Source organism: Trachurus japonicus, chromosome 1 (genome assembly GCF_045865225.1).
Source record: "Trachurus japonicus isolate A0001 chromosome 1, Traja_1.0".
Classification (NCBI taxonomy): Eukaryota; Metazoa; Chordata; class Actinopteri; order Carangiformes; family Carangidae; genus Trachurus; species Trachurus japonicus.
The window spans coordinates 8,054,323-8,076,348 of NC_140907.1; the positions used below are offsets into that span (position 1 = coordinate 8,054,323).

At 41.7% G+C, this 22,026-nt stretch overlaps 1 protein-coding gene and 2 long non-coding RNA genes across 3 annotated transcripts; 2 read left to right on the forward strand and 1 right to left on the reverse strand.

Annotated features, from left to right (window-relative positions):
* Positions 1-5,276: 5,276 nt before the first annotated feature.
* On the reverse strand, positions 5,277-7,708 carry LOC146991352 (uncharacterized). Its single transcript, XR_015036929.1, has 4 exons — positions 7,599-7,708; positions 5,815-7,356; positions 5,622-5,709; positions 5,277-5,501 (listed from the first exon to the last, which is right to left on the reverse strand). It is a non-coding gene; the product is annotated as an uncharacterized LOC146991352 (long non-coding RNA).
* Positions 7,709-10,649: 2,941 nt separating this feature from the next.
* LOC146991353 (uncharacterized) lies at positions 10,650-11,532 on the forward strand. The gene is made up of 3 exons (XR_015036930.1): positions 10,650-10,708; positions 10,810-10,839; positions 11,247-11,532. It is a non-coding gene; the product is annotated as an uncharacterized LOC146991353 (long non-coding RNA).
* Positions 11,533-11,578: 46 nt separating this feature from the next.
* Positions 11,579-18,711, forward strand: LOC146991354 (uncharacterized). Its single transcript, XM_085788290.1, has 12 exons — positions 11,579-11,594; positions 11,696-11,725; positions 12,932-12,961; positions 13,852-13,908; positions 14,022-14,051; positions 14,184-14,240; positions 14,426-14,488; positions 15,579-15,635; positions 15,839-15,898; positions 16,003-16,223; positions 16,612-16,771; positions 18,602-18,711. The coding sequence occupies exons 1-12, from the start codon at positions 11,579-11,581 to the stop codon at positions 18,709-18,711; spliced, it is 891 nt and encodes a 296-aa protein (XP_085644416.1).
* The last annotated feature ends 3,315 nt before the right edge of the window (positions 18,712-22,026 follow it).

Genomic DNA, 22,026 nt, shown 5'->3' on the forward strand with positions numbered 1-22,026 from the left:
GCAGGAGGAGGAAGAGGGGCTGACTGACAGAGAGGAGAGGTGGTGAAACGCTGTTAAACACCACAATATATATATATTTTTTGGGATGAGAGCCCAAACCAGACTGTGGCAGGACACCTAACCCTCTACAGCCTGTGGAGCCAATGTTTCACTTTATGTTGTTGGTAAATAATGTTGTTGTAAAAGTAGTAGGCTAAAGTTAAATTATTTTGTATGCACTAATTTAAGGGTCAGAGTTTTAAGAGACATTTTTACTTTTATGTTTCATTAGATATATTTTTTGTAAGAACCACAATTGATAAATGTAGGTTATACTGTATATTTCAGTGAATAACTAGCCTACTTGTTCTTGAGCATTTGTTCAAGATAAATGTCTTTGCTAATTCCAACATGCTTTTCATTTATTGGGCAATGTCTTCTTTCTTGCAGTGCCAGAATCTCACCTCTTTTTAACCTCAGACTGTCACAATGATGTATCAGATTTCACACTGCCTCATTCTTTCAGTTTTACAAGACATAGGCTATTTGACTTTCCCAATGATCAACGTATACCGAACTGAACCAAAAACCATAACCACAAAACCGTGAACTGAACCGAACCGTGGATTTTGTGAACTGTTACACCATCAGTTATTATTAATACATGAAAAATCAAAATTGCTAACAGTCAATGCCAGTTTGAAATAACCTCTGATGAAGCAAATGAAGGTGCAGTACTTGCTCCCTCCATTCTAAAGTCTTCATCATCTCAGCATCTACTTCATGTCTGGAGTCGTCACTGAAACAGCGGCAGATTAATCAACTTCAGTCACATTTTCAAGGTAAGATTACCAACTCCTCATGTATATTACTATGTCTACGACAAAGCATGATCATTTTGATAGACATATGCAGCATTATTATTATGTGCAGCAGGAAAGAAAATAGCTCCTAATCATACTAAAACAAAAGGAAGAAGAAACAAGAAAGGAGGTTCATTAGGATAATTTTGTCAGTTTGTAGACCTAATGCCAAATCTGTCTGTTTTATCTTTTATGTGTGATCCCATTACATTTGGATGCTAATACTGAAGCAACTGGACACACCTAAACTCCCCATATAGCTGAATTTAATTAGACTGGGTCAGCTATCATAACGGTTGCGTTGTGGTGGTAGGCACGAGCGAATTCTTATCACCGTCTCCAGGGCAACTCCAAATTACTCTACTCTCAGCTCTGCTTTACTCGTCTGCTCGATCTACACGTCTCCTCGATATCGTTAATAATCAATATTTGTAAATATTTTTTGGAATTTTAAATCTGTAAATATATCATTATTAAGTATAATCAGTTCGTTTTATTGTAGTTTTGTATTCAAGTTTAGACAACAGGTAAGTGAATTCGCTTTTACTCAATTGTGTCCATATTAACGTTAACGTTTCCTTGGATTAACGGCTGAAGTAACATGTTAAGATCTGATGGTGTTATAGTTACAACACACCGTAGTTATGTTATACTCAGACAAGGTGTCACTAAAAAAAAAGCAACCAAGCTACCGTTATCGTTACCATCAGCAAACAAAGATTTGTGCCCCGGTAACGATAAAGGGCTAGTGTTTACAACACGACCAAGCCAACGTTAACGCTGGAAGAGTTAACCGTTACCGTGAAAACGACATATAAAATGTTAGGTTACGTGTGTCATAATAAGATTAAGTGAACGTTAAGGTAAAGCAGTTGTGCTAACGGTTATTTAAATTGACAAACTGACAACGTTAATCTTATTCGTTTCACTTGCCTCACGTGACTGTTAACTTACTCGCCTTGCCTCGAACGCTTGCCAGTCCTAACCATAGCCCTACAGACGACAAAAACCCGCTTTTAGCCATAATAATGATCCACAAAGCCACTAAATGCCATAGCCTGACGCAGATGGCTAATTTAACGTACATAAGTTAGCAAACTTTAGCAGAGTTTGCAGACTGCGCCCGCGCATTCCCAAATACAAATCAATTAACGCTTGCGTGCGATTACGTTAAGTATGTGAACACGCACACACAAGCATGATAAATAAATAATCTATGCATTATTATTTTTGGCCAACTTACCTGTAAGCGTGAATATGTCAACGGCCGTGTCCCCGACTCAGCCTGTGCAAGACCTGCAGGATTTCTCCTTTTCGTCTTCTTCTGTTGATTTTAATGGCGGCCGGCATCCGGCTTACAGGTGCATTGCCGCCAGCTCACAGGTGCACTGCCGCCACCTACCGGACTGGAGTGTGGTACATTCAGTTAGCAGTAATAAAAAAAAAAGTAGGCTAAATAAAATAAAAATAAAATAAATAAGTAATAATAATAGTAACTAAACCCTGTCCATTAATCCCGTTTTCCTCAGGTACTTTCTTACACACTTTCCCGATCGTTGCAGCAGGTTTCCTATAGTAAAACTCACTTTTTCTATTTGCAGGGCTGCTTTCAGTTCTCTCAGCATGTTTCCCTGTTATGTGTAGTGTGCTATGGGCCCTATGCACAGCTTCACTCCTTCATGCTGCTCCTTTATTTCCTGTTTTACATTATTGGACAAATTGATTAATCCATTGACCATTGTGGCTACTCAGACACACCTGGATTAACCAATTTGTCCAATAACATAAGACAATAATCGTAGTAAATAAAGGACCAGCATTAAGTTCAGGAAGAAGTGGAGCTGTGAATAGAACCCGAGCCCTGTATGCCCTTGCCTGAGGCAGGTGATGATGCAGGATTCCTCTAATTACTGCTCAGTCTTAACCCATTTAATCCCAAATTGTTCCCAGACATGAAAAAATTCAAATTCAATTCATGTGCCATTAGCAGATAATCAATCTTTTTTTTTTTTTTTTTAATTTTCATGAAAACATAGGTGAAAGTGTGTTTTATAGTCAGCCACAATTGTGACCGGTGGGATAATATGCATACTAATTTTACATATCCATCATAGCTATCAAATTTTTTATATTCCAACTTTTTTTTAGAGCAAAAACAAAAAGACACCTATAAACATCACCATTGTCACTTGTGCAACATTTAAGACATAATGTTGTAACTTTGTTGTTGGATTTACATTTTAGTGCAATATTGCTTTAGTGTGCTTTTCGTTTTACCATTGTAAATGAAAATTTAAACATAGGGGGGTCACTCAGAATAGATGTAACCTGCATAACCTCAGTCTTACTTTTGTTCAGGTTCAAATATAATTTCAAAAGACCTAAAACCAACATGATTACAAAATGTACATTTTAACAAATCTGATGCAAGCTTTTAAAACAAATTTTTAATAAAAAAAAATCATAAATTGCTCATCTTGCCAACCCTTATTTGTCACTGAGCCATCATGTATGAGACTTCCTTTCAACAACTTGTCTGTAGAAGAGACACTTAAACCTGACTTGCTCCTCTTCTGAAAAACTCTGACATGTCAAACTTTAGGATGTGTTAGCGGACTAATTAATCTGTTTAACCATCAGAACTATGACACATGAAACTGTAAACACAGCTGATCGATTGAAAAAAAATTACCACCCAAGTGATTTCACTTTCTGTGATTGAGAGCAGGTTCTTGAATGTAACTCGGTCAAAGTCAGACGTATCCTCACAATGTTTTGCAGTTCTGTTAGGTCATGCATGATGTACATGCTGACAAAGTTAGACATGTCAAACTGGTACTGGAGAAAATCGCCTCATTACTTTCCTCGTTTTGGCAGCTCTGCCACTCGTCTTTTTGCCACTCAGTGAGCGTTCTGCAGTGACTTCTGAATACCGTGACGTCATTTGCATACCCTCTATTGGCCTGTCTCACCCTTATAGTCCATATCACAGTCAATTAGGACAGTGTCTATTTCACTTTGAGAAATAGGTTAACTGAAATGCTTTAGGGTCAGTGAGGTCCAACAAAATGTATTTGATTCAAATGTTTTTTGTTTTTTTTTAAAGGAAAAGAGTAGAAAGTTACACTGTGTTATCCTACCGGGCACTATTGATGACATCAACAGTTTTACACATTCTGTGATCACACTAAACACAGTTGAATGATTTCAAATGAATATGTCAATACTAGACACCTTAAAGATGATGTGTCTCAAAAATCTTGTCTTATCTTTGTCAACCTTCTTTATTGACCTTCTTTGTCGAGGCTTTGATGCAGCCATCTTCCACGGATCGTGCAACCAGGAAGTAATCAGCTCTGATCATGTAACAATTGAACATATGAAACTGCACATACAGTATGTGATCAGAAGGGTTTCTTGCTTCAGTATTTTTGGAAACATGAGGATACTCCACTTACTAACCTTTTTAGGGCCTTTCTACTGGAAACATCTTTTGATGGGATTAAATGGGTTAAAGGCTGCACAGTGCTTCCCCCAGCAGTCAACACAAAGGCACAGTGTGTTATTTAATTATAGATAATAATAATAATAATAATAATAATAATTATAATCATTATAATTATAATCATCTAATTTATATAGCACCTTTTATACAAAACGTCCATCTCAAGGTGCTTTAAACAAAACATCTAGACAATATTAATCAAAAACAGTCAAATGATAATAAGACACAGTGATAAACAATAAAACAATAGCCCTGCTGTGATGAAGTGTTCACTGAAAAAGTTTAGACAGCTAATTAAGCCCAAAAAAACAAAACAAATACCATCAATGTGCTAAGCAAATATATTGGCCACACATTCCTGGTAGATGTATGTATTTAGTGTAATGGATTGCATTTTATATTCAACGCTATTCATTTGGACTGCATTATTTCAATGGGCTAATACTATGCACTGAGTTTTGCTGTGTGTTGCTCCCCATCAGTTCCAGTATGCTCATGTTTTTTTATTTCCCTTTCACTTTCAGGTGTGTTACAGTGTGTTGGCACTTTCCGTTAGAGGCCAGGTAAAGTGCAAAATAATTTACATTACTTATTATTGTTGTTTTGCATTTACCTGAGGTCACGTGCCCCTTATCTAGGCACAGAGCAGGCAGGCCTCTGAGTGGAACTTTTGTCTTTGTTGTGCTGCTTGTGAGAGAGCATGGCCAACACCAGTAACATGCCATCATATTGGACTCTGCGGCGAAAAGCAAAGGAGAGAGTAGACAGAAATTTGGCGTTAGTCAGTTCAGATAACAGAACAGTACCTTCATTGGCTGAGGCAGTGTCTTCCTCTATTGCTGAGTACAACGAAGACATATTTATGGAATGCCAACCTGAAGACGAAGAGCTGAGATCTGAAGACTCGGATCATATGAGTGATGTCTTCTTTGATGCCTGCGAGTCATTTGTCTCAGATGACGATCTGGAAACCTCTGACGACGAAGACTGTGACCACCTGCGAAGGAGTCTGGCAAACTGGGCAGGAGAGCACCAAATTCCCCATGCTGCTTTAAATGATCTCCTGAAATTGCTCACACCATATCACAGTTCTCTTCCAAGGGACTCCAGGACACTGCTTGGTACGGTGCGGTCTGTGGATGTCTCTGAAAAAGCTGGTGGACAGTACCACTACTTTGGGGTGCTTAATGCAATTAAGCCAGTACTGAATGCCAATAAAGCCCAGCTTCGACAACACATGTGTCTGAATTTGCAAACAAATATTGATGGCCTGCCACTGTTCAAGAGCTCGACAACACAGCTATGGCCCATCCTGGGACGTGTGCAGAACTTCCAGGGTGATCCTGTTGTTCTGGGGCTGTTCTGTGGCACCACAAAACCAAAGTCAATCCACGAGTTCCTCGAGGACTTTGTCAATGAAATCAAACAGTTGGAGGGTGGTTTTGATTTTGAGGGCCTGAGTCTTACATTGAAGCTCTCTTCAATGGTGTGTGATGCACCAGCTTGTGCATTCATAAAAAATATTAAGGGTCACACTGGCTACTTTGGCTGTGGCAAATGTACACAAGAGGGGGTCTACACCGAGAACAGGGTGTGTTATCCCGATATCCACGCCCCTCTGAGGACAGATGAGGACTTCGAGCAAATGATTGATGAAGAACACCATCTTGGCCCATCTCCCTTGCAACAAACATCCCTGGGAATGGTGTCCGGGTTTCCTCTCGACTACATGCACCTGATCTGCCTCGGTGTAATGCGGAAGCTTTTCATGCTGTGGCTGAGGGGTCCTCTCACCTGCCGGCTTTCCTCTCAAAACATCACCAAACTGTCTCAAAGACTGACAGATACGAGAAGCCATGTCCCTCTCGAGTTTTCTCGGAGACCCAGGGCACTGCGAGAACTGGATCGGTGGAAGGCAACTGAGTTCAGGCAGTTTCTCCTTTACACAGGACCTGTTCTTCTGAAGGGCATTTTGAACAACGCCATCTATCACAATTTCTTGCTGCTGTCTGTGGGGATCCACATTCTCATCAACTCAAGACTCACTCAAGACTGTACAGAGTACGCAAATGCACTTCTGACATCCTTCGTGCAGCACTTCGGAGAACTCTATGGCAAAAAGTACATTTCATACAACGTCCACAATGTGACACACTTGGTGGAGGATGTGAAAAGGCATGGCGTGTTGGACAACTTCAGTACCTTCCAATACGAAACCTTTCTGCACAGGCTCAAGAGGCTTGTAAGGAAACCACAGTCACCACTCAGCCAAATCGTCAGACGACTGTCAGAGACCCCCCTGTGGCAAACCTGTAACAAAAACAGAGCACTGGAACTGAAAAAACAGCACTTGTCTGGTCCCATACCTGAATCGTTTAGAGGTTTAGAGGTAGCCCAGTTCAGTGAGGTTAGAACCAACCGCTTCACAGTAAAGCTGGACCAGGCAAATAGATTTGTGTCCAGTGGGGGTTCTGTTGTGAGGGTTGACAACATCATCTCCTACAGAGGTGAAACGTTCATTGTCTTTAGCAAACTGGCTGATCAAGGGTCATTCTTTGACTATCCACTACCATCAACAACACTTGGCATTAGAGTTGTGGACTTACCGGTAGTCTGTGAGCCAACCGACATGTGCAAAATCGAATGCATGGATGACAAGCTGTTCCTGGTGCCCTTTGAGGGGAAATTTGTTTCCATTCCCCTCTTACATTGAACCCCTCTTCTGTTTTTATTTTCAGTTCTTTATGTTTTGTCTGTGTTTCTTATTTTGCGTTGATTGTGGCCTTTAAACCTGGTGTCTGTCAGGTCACAATGTACTCCCTGGTTGAGTTTTTAAAAGAGCAATCCACTGCACCAGTTGCCAAGGAGTGGCTAGATGGTGCCTTTGCATGGTGGCCACCCTACAACTGCAAAGCGGCGCTTCTCAGGAGCATAAAGGCCAGGGAGGCGCCACAGCCAGAGAGGGGATGGGCACGCCATGAAGTCCGTGTCTTATACGAGTCAGGTAATCTGAAAAACAAAATACAGTTTGTTGAACACATGAAATCCAAACCTATAAGCATAATCTATTAACATTACAGAAGCACTTTACATTACAAAAAGCTCATTTATTATGCACCTTCTACAACAAGCAGTTCCAGCCACGTTTTCTGGCCAACTACACATTTAGAACATTCTAAAATCTCTCAATCCAAACTACTGACTGGGCCGTCTTATCTCACAGTCTGTGGGTTAGTAGGCAGTCCAATTACCAAACAGTGGAAAAATGACTTTTTCATAGTATGTCCCCTCTAATATCCCCCACAGATGTACTGGACAAGATTGTCCAGAAATGGACGTCTTCTTGTGAGACATCCGATTTAAATTCCGACGTGGAGGGAGAAAAAAAGACTAGGTAGGTTGTCATTCATACTTCAGAGTGAGAATTAAGTACCAGGGAAGCTTGCAGTTCTGATAGTCCTCCAAGACATGTGACTTTGTTCTCAGTACTACCAAATTCCATAATCATAGGGCACACATTTAAACACAAATACAAGGATGTATAATCACTGGTTTAAGTAGTTGTTAAGTTGTCATCAGACTAACTAATCTGTAAAACAGTTACGTAGTGGTTTTATTTCAGATTAATCTACTTTACAAAATTAATATTGTACATGTACTTGTATACTGGAAATGTGCTGCCACTGAATTATGCCATGTATTTTGATATAATACCATGTAACAGAAGTGTAAATTGTGGTATTTGCCATACAACTGAAATGCTTTTCATATTGTCTAATGTCTGCTCAGTCCTCCTATTGTTTACATTTGCAGAAAAAGGACAAAGCCACATTGGTGGAAAGAAGATGGGGATGAGGATAGTGGCGACAATTTGTCAATTAAGAAGAAGAAGGCCCTGATTCAGTTTCCATCACCTCCTACACCCCCAACCCCTCCAACACTGACAGCTATGTCCAAAAATAACAGTAAGTGGTATCCACTGCAGTAGTTCCTAATTGTTAACCACAAAACCAACGTTTCGACCATGATGGTCTTCGTCAGGGTGTGGCACACCCTGACTGAATGTGTCACACCCTGACGAAGATCATCATGGTCGAAATGTTGGTTTTGTTCATACGATCTTATTAAATAATTTTGCATCCAAGGCTCCGAGTGTGCTACATCCATTCTCCTCTGTTAATTTGTCATCACGGTTTGTGAGCACCTCATCTACGTCAGTGTGAATTCTCCTCCCCCTTAAGGACTGGCTGTTTTACACTGACATGCAATTTTAGGCCTGTACGACACGCATAAAAAAATATTTTTGATTGGGATATTAATTGTCAAATGTAGCAGTTACTCTAGAGGGACACATTTCCCCTTTGTCAGAAAATAGTAAGGACTAAAAAAGAGAGAAAAGCCATGACAAGAAAAAAAATGAACTACTGTCCATGCACTGATATCAAAACCAACAATCATGTCTTTTGTAAAGTGATTTATGATTTGTTATTTGTTCCTCACCTGTAATTAGTTCCAACATTAGTTTCAAAGCCGCAGCTGACCAAGAAGAGAAAGCCTGCAGGAATGCAAAGCTCCAGTAAGTGTAAGTACACTCAAGTCATCATACATATTACATTTCATATTTTAATACTCATAACAGCATGGCATTTAATCATGTCACAGAAACAGCTAAAACTTCACAGTGGCTCTTGAGCCATGAAGTAAAACATTAAGAGCAACTCTTCTATGTCTGTTAGCAGGTTCAACCCTACCTAGAAAGAAGCAGGCTGTTCTCAGGACGACCTACAAAAGTAAGACACTTTGTGATTTTCGTGGCGTGGATTCCCATTTTAAGTAATCTGGGGTCTCATTTATAAAACTGTGCGTAGGATCCAAATGCCAAGTTTTGTGTGCGCCAAAAAATATTCCACCATGCGCACACACATTTGTAAGCAAACTTCCCTTTATAAATCAGTGTTCCTACAAGTGTGCGCAGATGAATCAGCTTCGCATCCTGCCCTGCACACGCCCCTTTTCAACCACAGATGGTCAATGCAAACTATCACATGAATGCGATCTGCATGTAAATGAGCCTGACGTGCTCTTGTTCTGTCGGTGTGAATTGGCTGCAGGTGTGAAAGTGGCAACGTGACATGATGCTGTAGCTCAACGGCGTCAGAGACAGAGCGCACGGTGGTGTGGTTTCGAAACCATGCCACCATGCTGGACTCGGTTCGGCACATCGTTACAACAATGACAACAGTTCTAGGGAATCTGAAACAAGTTATTAACCTGTCATCATCATTGTCCTAGAAGACCCTCTCCCTCCTTATTCTCCTCCAGCAGTGCCATGGTGCAGCATTACCCACGTACATTCTGAAGAATTAACAAACATGACGCTTTTCTTTATGCTGGTTTTTGTGACGAACAGCATTAAGTAGGACTAATAACAAGAAAACAGAGTGTAACGATTGTGTGAACGATTACTGGATTTTCCCCAGGCTTTGATATTTAATTGACTCTCGATCATATGTTCACAGTAGCATAGGATTATATCTAGTTATTTACACCATGTTAGGACTGGATGCTTTATTTCATGGAGTCACGCCGTCCTCTCCTCCGCCTGCGCTCTGGGAGTGGACAATACGACGGTGAGACGATGGTGATTAAATATAAAGAAGGAATTTTGATTTTGAATTTTCAGTTAGATTCTAAGAAGATGTTTCGAAAACACTAGTCCAATGCAAAATAACGCTCTTGAATTAAATCACCGTGGTAACGTGGATCTAACGCATACGGGTTGAAATTAAACATATGAAGTGCGATAATAAAAACATAATCGTTCTTCTCACTCTACATTTCTTTAGTCTGACTTCAGTTCACCACCACACCGTCTGTGTCGACAATTCCCCTTTTTCTCCAAACCATGCGTAGTAGTAGTTTGCTTAGGGGTGCGCACATTCTGCCATCAAGTGTGTTTTTTATAGATCACAACCTTGACGTGGAAAGTCACGTATGCCACTTTCAGGCCCCATTTTGTGCGTACAAAACGGTTATAAATGAGACCCCTGGCCCCCGGAACTGTTTAAAAGATGTTGCTTTACACCAATTATTTAATTCAATCTGATATACTTGAAAATAACTGATTCAATAACAATAACAGAAAATGTTAAGATTAAAAAGAATAATAATTCAAACCACATATACAAGACCTATTCCAAGGTAACACAATTTCTAATCTTAAGTAACAGATATAAAACAGGGTTTTTGTATGAGGGGCTTGTTATAACGAAACTGATTTACACATCACTACCTGTATTAACAGCTCCTAGACCACCTCAAGACAGGCAGGCAGGGTTGACAACCATGCCAGCCTACCAGGGTAAGACCACAATCAGTTCATAGCAGAAAAACTACATGCTTTTTGGTCAAATGATGCACAACTCTTTTGGCAATAATTTGTGACACCTTTGTCTCTTACAGACCTCAGTCAAACCCAAAACCTCTTCCAAGGTGAGACAAGAGTTATTACAGAAATCAAAAGGGTCTTTGTGTGAGGAACTCACCTGCTTTGCTTAACTGCTTGATTTGTCATGACAAGCTTAATTTCAAACATCATTAACAGCTGCCAGTCCACCGCGAGCCCGGCAGGAACACAGGCCAACCTACCAGGGTGAGATCACAATGAGTCAATACTAGAAGCTATGTCTTTTTTTTTTGTCATATGATGCACAACTCTTTTTACAATAGTGTCTGACACATTTGCCTTTACAGATCTGAGTCAAACCCAAGACCTCTTCCTAGGTGAGACAAGAGCTATTACAGAAATTAAAAACGGTTGTGTGTGAGGGATTCAACTGCTTTAATTGTTAAGCTTGTTATAATGAAACTGATTTGCACATCACTACCTGAATTAACAGCTGCCAGTCCACCACGAGCCCGGCAGGAACACAGGCCAACCTACCAGGGTGAGATCACAATGAGTCAATAGTAGAAGCTGTGTCTTTTTTTTGTCATATGATGCACAACTCTTTTGGCAATAATGTGTGACACGTTTGCCTTTACAGACCTAAATCTATCTCAAGACCTCTTCCAAGGTGACACACGAGTTATTACAGAACTTAAATAGGGTTGGGTGAGGAATTCAACTGCTTTAATCGCTTGACTTGTTACAACGAAACTGATTTACACATCACTACCTGTATTAACAGCTCCTAGTCCACCTCGAGACAGGCAGGCAGGGTTGACAACCATGCCAGCCTACCAGGGTAAGACCACAATCAGTTCATAGCAGAAAAACTACATGCTTTTTGGTCAAATGATACACAACTCTTTTGGCAATAATTTGTGACACCTTTTTCCCTTACAGACCTCAGTCAAACTGAAGACCTCTTCCGAGGTGAGACAAGTTATTTAAAAGGGTCTTTGTGTGAGGAACTCACCTGCTATGCTTAACTGCTTGATTTGTCATGACAAGCTTAATTTCAAAACATCATTACCTGTATCAATAGCTGCCAGTCCACCGCGAGCCCGGCAGGAACACAGGCCAACCTACCAGGGTGAGATCACAATGACTTAATAGTAGAAATCACTCTTTTTACAATAGTGTCTGACACATTTGCCTTTACAGATCTGAGTCAGACCCAAGACCTCTTCCTAGGTGAGACAAGAAGTATTACAGAAGTTTAAAATGGTTGTTGTGTGAGGGATTCAACTGCTTTAATTGTTAGGCTTGTTATAACGAAACTGATTTACACATCACTACCTGTATTAACAGCCCCTAGTCCACCTCGAGACAGGCAGGCAGAATCGACATCTAGGTCAGCCTACCAGGGTAAGACCACAATCAGTTCATAGTACCGTATTTTCCGGACTATAAATCGCGTTTTTCTTAGTAGTTTGGCTGGCCATGCGACCTATATTCAGAAGCAACTTATACATCAAAAATATACACTATGACCACAAGGTAAAGGAGGCTTTCATTTCAAAATCCCTCCTCATTCAGTAGCTCATCCTCATCTTCCTCATGTGCTGTTCTCCTTGCTGCGCTGTCAGACCTGCGTCTCTGTCTCCATTGCGCCGTAGCTCTTCACTCCCAGTCAATTCAGAATATTTTAACAGCGTGTTCAGCTACGTCTTCGGTCTCTGCTCTGGTCCCGACCAAGTTCCGGACACAGAGAAGAGACCCAGGTCTGTCCAACAGTGCAAGGCTGTCCCTCTCTGAAGCAGAGGAGAGGTCGGCTTGACTCCCGTCAGTCTTCACAGACAGTCCACAAAGAGTTTCTGATCATATCCTCGTCAGTTTGTACCGGGCAACAGAGTTTTTTTTTTTTTTTTTTGGACCCGACCTGTAGTAGACTATTTGGTGCTTTATTTGTGTGTGTAAACAAAGCCCCGGCCATTATATGAGACCTGGCTATTAATCAAATGTTTGAAAAATAGATGTGACTTATAGACTGGTGCGACATATATATATTTTTTCCCCTCTTCATGACGTATTTTTTGACAGACGCGACATAGTCTGGAAAATACAAACTACATGCTTTTTGGTCAAATGATACACAACTCTTTTGGCAATAATTTGTGACACCTTTTTCCCTTACAGACCTCAGTCAAACTGAAGACCTCTTCCGAGGTGAGACAAGTTATTTAAAAGGGTCTTTGTGTGAGGAACTCACCTGCTATGCTTAACTGCTTGATTTGTCATGACAAGCTTAATTTCAAAACATCATTACCTGTATCAATAGCTGCCAGTCCACCGCGAGCCCGGCAGGAACACAGGCCAACCTACCAGGGTGAGATCACAATGACTTAATAGTAGAAATCACTCTTTTTACAATAGTGTCTGACACATTTGCCTTTACAGATCTGAGTCAGACCCAAGACCTCTTCCTAGGTGAGACAAGAAGTATTACAGAAGTTTAAAATGGTTGTTGTGTGGGATTCAACTGCTTTAATTGTTAGGCTTGTTATAACGAAACTGATTTACACATCACTACCTGTATTAACAGCCCCTAGTCCACCACGAGCCCGGCAGGAACACAGGCCAACCTACCAGGGTGAGATCACAATGAGTCAATAGTAGAAGCTAGCTTTTGTCATATGATACACAACTCTTTTGGCAATAATGTGTGACACATTTGCCTTTACAGACCTAAATCTATCTCAAGACCTCTTCCAAGGTGACACACGAGTTATTACAGAACTTAAACAGGGTTGGTTAATCACTTATAACAAAACTGATTTACACATCACTACCAGGGTAAGACCACAATCCGTTCATAGTAGAAAAACCACATCCTTTTTGGTCATATGATGCACAACTCTTTTGGCAATAAAGTATGACATATTTGCCTTTACAGATCTGAGTCAAGCCAAAGACCTCTTCCTCGGTGACACGAGAGTTATTGTTATGTAACAGAAATTACAACAAAGATTTTGTGTGAAGACCTTAACTGTTTTACTTACTTGCTGCTTGATTTGTTATGACAAGTGTAATTTCAATGCTATTTTCTCTATTAACAGCCCCTAGACCACCTCGAGACAGGCAGGCAGGGTCGACAACCAGGCCAAACTACCAGGGTAAGACCATAATCAGTACATAGTAAAAACTATGGTACTGTACATCCTTTTTGGTCAAATGATGCACAACTCGACAGTAATGACAGTAATGTGTGACACGTTTGCCCTTACAGAACTAAGTCAATCTCAAAGCGTCCTCCAAGGTAACTTATTCTTGTGCAACAAAAATTACAAAAAAGATTTTGTTAAAATTAAATTAAAAAGGAACTGAACTGCTAACTGCTAGACTTGTTATGACAAAACTGATTCACACATCACCTGACCTGTATTACCAGCTCCTAGTCCACCTCGAGACAGGAGAGAAGGGTCCACATTCAGACCAGCCTACCAGGGTAAGACCACAATGAGTTCATAGTAGAAATGAATACTTAGTATCAAATATTGCACAACTCTTTTGGCAATAAAGTGACATGTTTTCCCTTATAGTCAAACCCATAGACCTTTTATAAAGTTGACACATCAAAAATGGTTTTGTGTGCTGAACTCAACAATTTTTCATCACTACCTCTTTTAATAGCCACCAGTCCACCTCAAGACATGCAGGCAAGGTCCACACCCAGGCCACAATCAAGCTACCAGGGTAAGATCACAATGACTTCATTTAAATTAGGTAACATTGCCCCCTTTCTATGCAAATGAACATCACTGCAAACAAGGCGCACACAAAGTCCAATTCACAAATGCCAATGTTAATATACCCACACACAATTATAGTGACAATATTTCCCCCTACGGAAAGGGGGTGGTGCAAACTGAAATGCATTTACAAGGGCTTTCACGCCAAACTTTGAGATTAGCGCCTATCAACATTTTTAATGAATGCGTATACAGTAATGTTGTGACAGTGTCACGCCCATACTTAGAAGTATGGGCTTTTATAGCCTCATCTTAGATTAACCATGGACAGTGGTAAAAATAAAATAAAATAAAATGGCGATGGCAAAGGATTTTGCAGGATGTAGTCTGAAGCCTAAACATACCTTTTTGCTGCACATTTTACTTCATTGCTATTTAAAGGCTGTTCTTGAGGTGGGCCCTTCTGTGCTTTTCAGTGTTTCCTTTTCTCTTCAAATTATTTCACAGTCTGAAGGTTTGTGTCTTAAAAACCAACAAGACTGACAGACTGGGGTATTAAATACCAAATAAGGAATGCACAATACAATACATGCGTACATGCTCCCATCGGTCAAGACTTGTATCTTGTACATATGTATCTTACAAGTAAGTTTTCCTCTTGTCTTGGCACAAGGGCAGCAACTTTGTCACATGGATAAATACAGTCAAACGTAAAAAGGGCCAATTACTTCTTCAATGTATGGGCATGTTTGCACTGGAATATCATTAGGGCAATATCTTTTGTGAATTGGACCTTAAAACAGGGCGGATAGCAGGGGCAAATGATGCACTACTCATGATGTTATTGGCGGATGCATTTCACTCTTTGTAAATTAAGTCAAAGGGTGCACAGCTCTTTTAGCAATACTGTGTGGCACGTTAGCCCATACAAATCTAAGTCAATCTCAGGACCTCCTCTAAGGTGACACATGATGGGTTGTTTTTTTTGCAACAGAAATTAAAAAGGGTTATGTGTGAGGGACTCAACCGTTATGTTTGATTGCTTGACCTGTTTGTGACTAAACTGATTTACACATCATTACCTGTATTACCAGCTCCTAGTCCACCTCCAGACAGCCAGGCAGGGTCGACATCCAGGCCAACCTGCCAGGGTAAGACCACAATCAGTTCATAGTAGAAATTAAGTCATTTTTTTAATCAAATGATGTACAACTGTTTTGGCAATAATGTGTGACATGCTTGACTGTAACAGGGACGCTAGGTTGATGTGTTGCCAAAAATAATTACCAAACTATTCCAGTCCCACTGTAAATGTGCATACCATGCTATAATTGACCGTCATTTTTTGTTTCAGGTTCTTCCTCAAGAGCCAGGGTCTGGCCAACTGGCCGGCTTGTCCCTGCACAATGCACACGTAAGATTTAAACGGGATAGCAAAATTCCTATAATATTTCTGCAAAAACATAAACAAATAATAATTTACCTTAATCATTCCATTACTGCTTTTGTATCAAACAGCTGTTGAAAGAAGTGTACTGGAAGCCCTCAGCGAGGTGCAGCTCCAGCTCCAGCACCTCACTGCCCTGGTCCAAAGCCTGCAGGCGCAGGGGAGGCCGCAGTTTGCCCCTCAGGGGCCCCTACCCCATGAGGACCTTGACGTTCAGCTTCCCCTCCAGTCACTCGGAGAACTGGATGAACTTGAGGGGAAGCTGAATAATGCTGAAAACAAAAACAAGCTGGTAATGAAACTAACATGTGTTGTGTGTGTGTGTGTGTGTGTGTGTGTGTGTGTGTGTGTGTGTGTGTATATAGTATAGTATAATGACGCCACCACCCTGAGTTAATTTCCAACTGATAAGCTTGTGACAACAAGAACAGTGTTACTTCTCCAGTCAAGATGTAACATAGACACACCTTACCATTCATCTGTAGGGAAGCACTGAGGCACAGAAATATTTCTGGGAATCCATTCTAAAGGAGAAAAATATCATTAATTGGATGTACAATAATGTGATTAAATCTACACAACTTGCACACATAATTAATGCTGCAGCTTTGAGTAACTGACATCAAAGTACACCAGATCTCATTCTGATCATCAAACTTTTTTTTTTTTTTTACTCACAGGTGTCAATGCTGTCTCTGAGCGGGGGGCAAACACTTAAAAAAATGATATGGAGGGTATGCCAGAAAGTGTTTGCCCCCCATCTGGCTGTCCAGCTGAACTGGTGCGGCCGTGGTCAGAAGAGAGGAGTGAAGAACTCCAGAATCAAAGAAATAATTATATGTAAGTAGGACTGCCTACAAATACACTAAAAGACACCAGGCATGAGGTGACACGTAAGGCATATTAAATCCTTATGTAGCTGTCTAATCAAGTTAAAGATTTTTACACACTGGCAGGCAGTGTGGTGTGGAGTTCGGTTCAGTTCTATTTTCCACGCGTGCCGCGAGCGCCGTCAGTCAAGCTGGATCAAACCAGACAGGAAGTCGGGCACAGAAAAGGCGAGAGAATCCGGTCAATTTTCAAAATAAAATAATTAAATGACGATTCATTAAGTTGTTGCTTGTCTGCCTAAATGTTTGTCAGTTAGCACAAATACGAGTATGGGCGACTGCAGTCGATGTCTGACGGGCGCGGAGAGAGGAGCTCCCAGTGCGACCACCCAAGCGCCCGAGAAGGCACGTAGCTTCCGCGTGCAGTGCGACCAAGGGGTCAGACATCGACTGCAGTCGTCCATACTCGTATTCATTCGGTTTTCCACGGTGTGTGTGTGTGTGTGCGTGTGCGTGTGCGTGTGCGTGTGTGTGTGTGTGTGTGTGTGTGTGTGTGTGCGCGCGCGTGTGCGTGTGTGTGTTGTGTTGTGTTGTGTTGTGTTGTGTTGTGTTGTGTTGTGTGCACACGCAACGGTCAAATATGTATAGACAAACGAGCAACAACTTAATCATCATTTTTTGAAAATTGACCGGATTGTCTTGCCTTTTCTATGCCCGACTTCTTGGTATGATCTGGTCTATCCAGCCTGACAGACGGCGCTCGCGGCAAACTGAACAGCGCTGCAGATGTGCGACCAGGCAGACCGGTTAACATTTGCGCCCATCTGAAACTGCCTCCGCTCCAGGGCGCTGCGCTTCGGTGCGACCAGGTGTGAACAGATGTGCCTGCCAACGCGTCGCGGTGGGCGGTGTTAAGTAGTATTAGGACATATCTCGGGTTCTATTTGACTAAAACGGCCTTAAACCGCCACAGTATGATGGTCTTCTAGCCATATTATGATGTCATGTTTTTACACAGAAAGTCACGTGACCATGCCCTTTAGCCGTCACAAAAAGCTGCACGGTAACATGACCATATAAGATGAAAAAAATGCTCCAGCAAACTATAAGCAAACAAATCACTGTTGGCCCAGTTCAAAGGCAGACAAATGACTGTTTTTATAATAGTTGGAGGAAGAAAAACATTTTTTTATTGCCGTTTTTCAACATTCTTTAAGACGGATATAAGCGGTCCCTCACTAAAACAGGCCATGAAAGGGTTAAATTGTATATTTAAAAAAATATTGATGAAATTACACATCATTCATTAGATTCACCTAACCCTAAGCAACAACAACGCAACGGTCAAATATGTAGACAAACGAGCAGTTAGAGTTAGTTAGATTCACCTAAGCAACAACAAAAAATAATTGTAATACCAGTTTTTATCATGGTGTGTGTTTGAAAACAGGGTACAAAAAATGTCCCTAACAGGAGGACGTGAGTCATTTTAACAGGATCTCTCCCATGCAGGCTAATCATCGAAATTATTTTACATTCCAGCAGAGTTATTAACATATATGTATATTAATACAAATATTATAAGGACAATTGGGACAAATTGACACAATTTTCTACTAAATTTTAAATTATTACCTGTCTCTAGCAACGCAAGTAACCGTTAGAAAACAGTCTCCAATCTTGACCAATTAGCCTACCACGTGTTGTGAATCAGCGGGAAATTGCTTGTTGATTCCATAATTATGAGGTCAATCCTAACATTTTGAAACTGTGCTCATCTGTGGGTTGCTGATACATTACATTGCAATTAAAACTTACCTAAATATCCTTATATTTCCAGCATCAGCACTGCGCAACGGGGCCCATCGTTGCTCCGAGGCAGAGGTGGAGAAGGTCCTCCAGGAGTGGCTCCGTCTGGCTAATGACCGGCTGCACCCACGGAGGCGTTAGCTTTTTCTTTTTCTTTTTTTTTTCTTTTTTTGTTTGTTTGTTTGTTTTGAGAAATAAATCGATGCGCCTATCTATGTGTATTTGTCAGTTCTTTATATTATATAATAAGAATAAGACCAGTAAGACTAATAATAATAATAATAATAATAATAATAATAATAATAAATAGGTTAGTTAATAGGCCTATTATTCTTATTGACATATTGGCAAAGGGCTCAAGTACAAATTACGTAGGCAATGCGTAGGATGGACAGCGTTCCCCCGTAGGATGAAGATCGCGCAGAGAGCGCTGGAACGTCGGCGGAGCAGCGGTAAGCGACGTCGTCGCGACGTCGTGTCAATGGGCAAACTATCTCTGCGCTACATAGCATCTACGTTTCACCATACGTCGCACTTACGGCGGCGCTACGTCGCTGTGCTGTGTGGGCATTACTTGTATCCTTCAAGAGAACTGTTGTTCTCATTAATTAACGTTTAGGCTGCTTTCACACATACTGCTGCGAACAAGGGTAAAAATGATACATTGTTTAATTTTTCAGCTCGTACAGTGTTCGCGTTCACACGTTTGTTTTCATTCTAGTCCAAATGCCCCAACACTGGCAGATCATCATGTTTCCATGACTACTGACTGGAAAAAGACATGTGGTACGTCATGGTTTCCATTACTCAATCAAACTTGGGGCGTACACTGGGCAGTTGGAGCCAATCGACCATGAGTTTGACTGTGGCCGCACCAGTGGTACTTAGGCCCTGTCCCAATTCCCCCCCTTAAAACTTCCACTTGGTTTTGAGTGCCCTCAACCGTAAATTCGCCTCGTTGAGGGAAAGTGGCAGAAAATCTTTCCCTATGGAAATGGGACACCACTAGTGTAGTGAACGTAGCGAACGTGATAACATACGTCACATGTTTACAATTATACCGGTGGAGCGTGCTACTATTTTCATTCAGGAATAATGCCGGCGGTTCCGCTGTTGTGTTGCCTGTTGCGTTGGCTGTGTTTGTTTATCTCAGTCTAAACAATTTTTGTAATTAGTCATGGTTATCAGAGATTAGCGGGGCTAACGGTTAGCTACCTGTTTAACTTTAATAGCAGTGACTCAATAAACGGTCCATGAAAAAATATTTTCTCCAGCAGATATCTGAGTTACAACATGACTGAGCTAACAGTAGTAGTTTCATGTCGTGTCCGACAACGGGAGGGTTTTAACAGCTGACGTCCTGCTGCTACCACCGTTAGCTTTGCTGCCGCCGTTAGCTTAGCTGCCGCCGTTAGCTTAGCTACCGCCGTCAGCTGTCCCTGTCAGCTGCAGCCACTGACGCGACACCGTGATTCCCCCAATAAATACCACACATAGCGACACAAAACACACACAGAGAGAAATAGTAATGTTTCTTCAAGCATTTCAGATTTGTCTAAACGGCGATCGAGCGTGACAACGGGTAATTTCATTTTCCACTTCGTTTTAAGCCCGCATTGGACCTCACTACATTTTGAGGGCTGATTTTAAGGGCAAAATCGCACTTCCCCTTGCTTACTAGAGTAATGGGACACCCTACCCCTACACGTGAACGCGCAAAATGTAGGGTTAGGGCAAATATTTAGGGTTAGGGGGAGAATTGGGACAAGGCCTTAATATTTACTACTGGACTAAAAGATGAAAATATTACGCCGGCAACATGGCTCTCTCTCCTTCTCCTGCTGGATTCTAAAAGCCAGCATATGTCACGCTGCTGTTGTCTTTGTCGGTTACACCCCGCCTTTTCGAAGCCCCGCCTTTCCGACAATAGACTTCCATTCATCGTAATAGCGGGGTTTTCTATTTTTTCTAAAGACCCCGTTATTCCAAAAAGGCTCTTGGGGGAAACCCCCAGTGCGCAGTGCGCATTGATCCTTTTTTCCTTTTTGGGGTCAAACGGATCATGTGCATAATTAACTGCAAAACAAGCAAATACTTCATATTAATGACATAATGTTCATTATGCTTCTGGCCTGTCTAGCCTCTACCTGGTCTTTTTACTAAACTTAACCAACTCCTTTCTTCATTGCCTAAGCCCAACCAAAGCATCTCCCTCAGTCAGCTGTCAGCACGAGCGGCGACTGCAGCAGCCTCGCGCCCCTGTGAGCTCAAGCCGGGTTCAGCCGGGTTCAGCCGCGCTCGAGCGGCGCAGGGGGGGGGAAAAAAAAGTGTATTTCTATTACTGCGTGGAGATCTCCAACAACGAAGTCGCTGAGAAACCAAGTGGGACAGATCTGCCCAGTCCCTGAGCAGCGCACGTTTCACAGACAAGCCGCAACACAGAGTGTAAACAACGTCACGCGGTTCAGCACCTTGGACATTGGACAGCTGCGGGGGGGGGGGGGGGGGGGGGGGACTGTGTGGGGGTATTTCGGAACAGCGGGGTGTCGAAATGGAGGGGTGTCGGAATGGAGAGCTGTCCCCGTCTTTGTCACAGCTGTAGCACTTCTGTAATTAATATTGTTGTAACCATAGTAACGCAATCACACTGTGTACGTTCGAAACATTTGTTTCAACGGCACATGTAAACACCCAACCAGTTTACTTTGTAAACCTTGTATACGCTCAAGCTGAAATCTTCAAACAGATTGATTTAAAGCTGGCTCAAGCTGAAATCTTCAAACAGATTGATTTAAAGCTGGCCTGTGGAGTTTATACATATAAAACAATGTCCGTTTCATTGCAGCCACTGCCAAACGACTTATTAGGATGATCATTGAACGCATCTCCACCACACAAGAGTCCCTGGCTTACCCAGGAGCGCAATTGATAGCTTTCAGTGACGTCACTTCCCAGGGACCTGGCGGTCAAAAGCAACATTCCAAAATAGCAGCGCAACGGACTTTCTATGGACAAACAACCGAGTAATGACTTAAATCATCTGCCAGCGGCCGAGAAAGAAAGATATAAAAACAACTTTGAAGTTTTGGGCACTTGTGACCCATATTCAACACCAGCTGCTGTATACGAGCTGTTTAAAATGACCAGTTCCCTGCCGAAGCTCGAGTTGGGCGATGTTTACATTTACCTGGTGGAGAATCCATCATCCTCCACCGCTTGCAACCAATATTTCCGGTGTTATGGCTCAACTGGTTTCTGATTAAAAGCCCCATTTTGTAGTTTTTTTTATCTTAAAATAATGTTTCTGAACTCATTGAAGTGGTAGAAATGTACCTGTAACTTTCCTGTGCGGGAACACCGTCCTGGTACCGCAGCTCCACTGAGCTCCACAGTCTGAGCTCCAGCCCACTGAGCCCAGGCTCCCTGCTTCTCTCCCCCACAAACCAGAGCCCTTAG

Bases quoted from the DNA above. Each gene is read 5' to 3' on its own strand.
- LOC146991354 (XM_085788290.1), top strand. The intron at 11,726-12,931 runs GTGAGACAAGTT...TTTCCCTTACAG, and splicing joins AACTGAAGACCTCTTCCGAG to ACCTCAGTCAAACTGAAGAC. The intron at 13,909-14,021 runs GTAAGACCATAA...TTGCCCTTACAG, and splicing joins AACCAGGCCAAACTACCAGG to AACTAAGTCAATCTCAAAGC.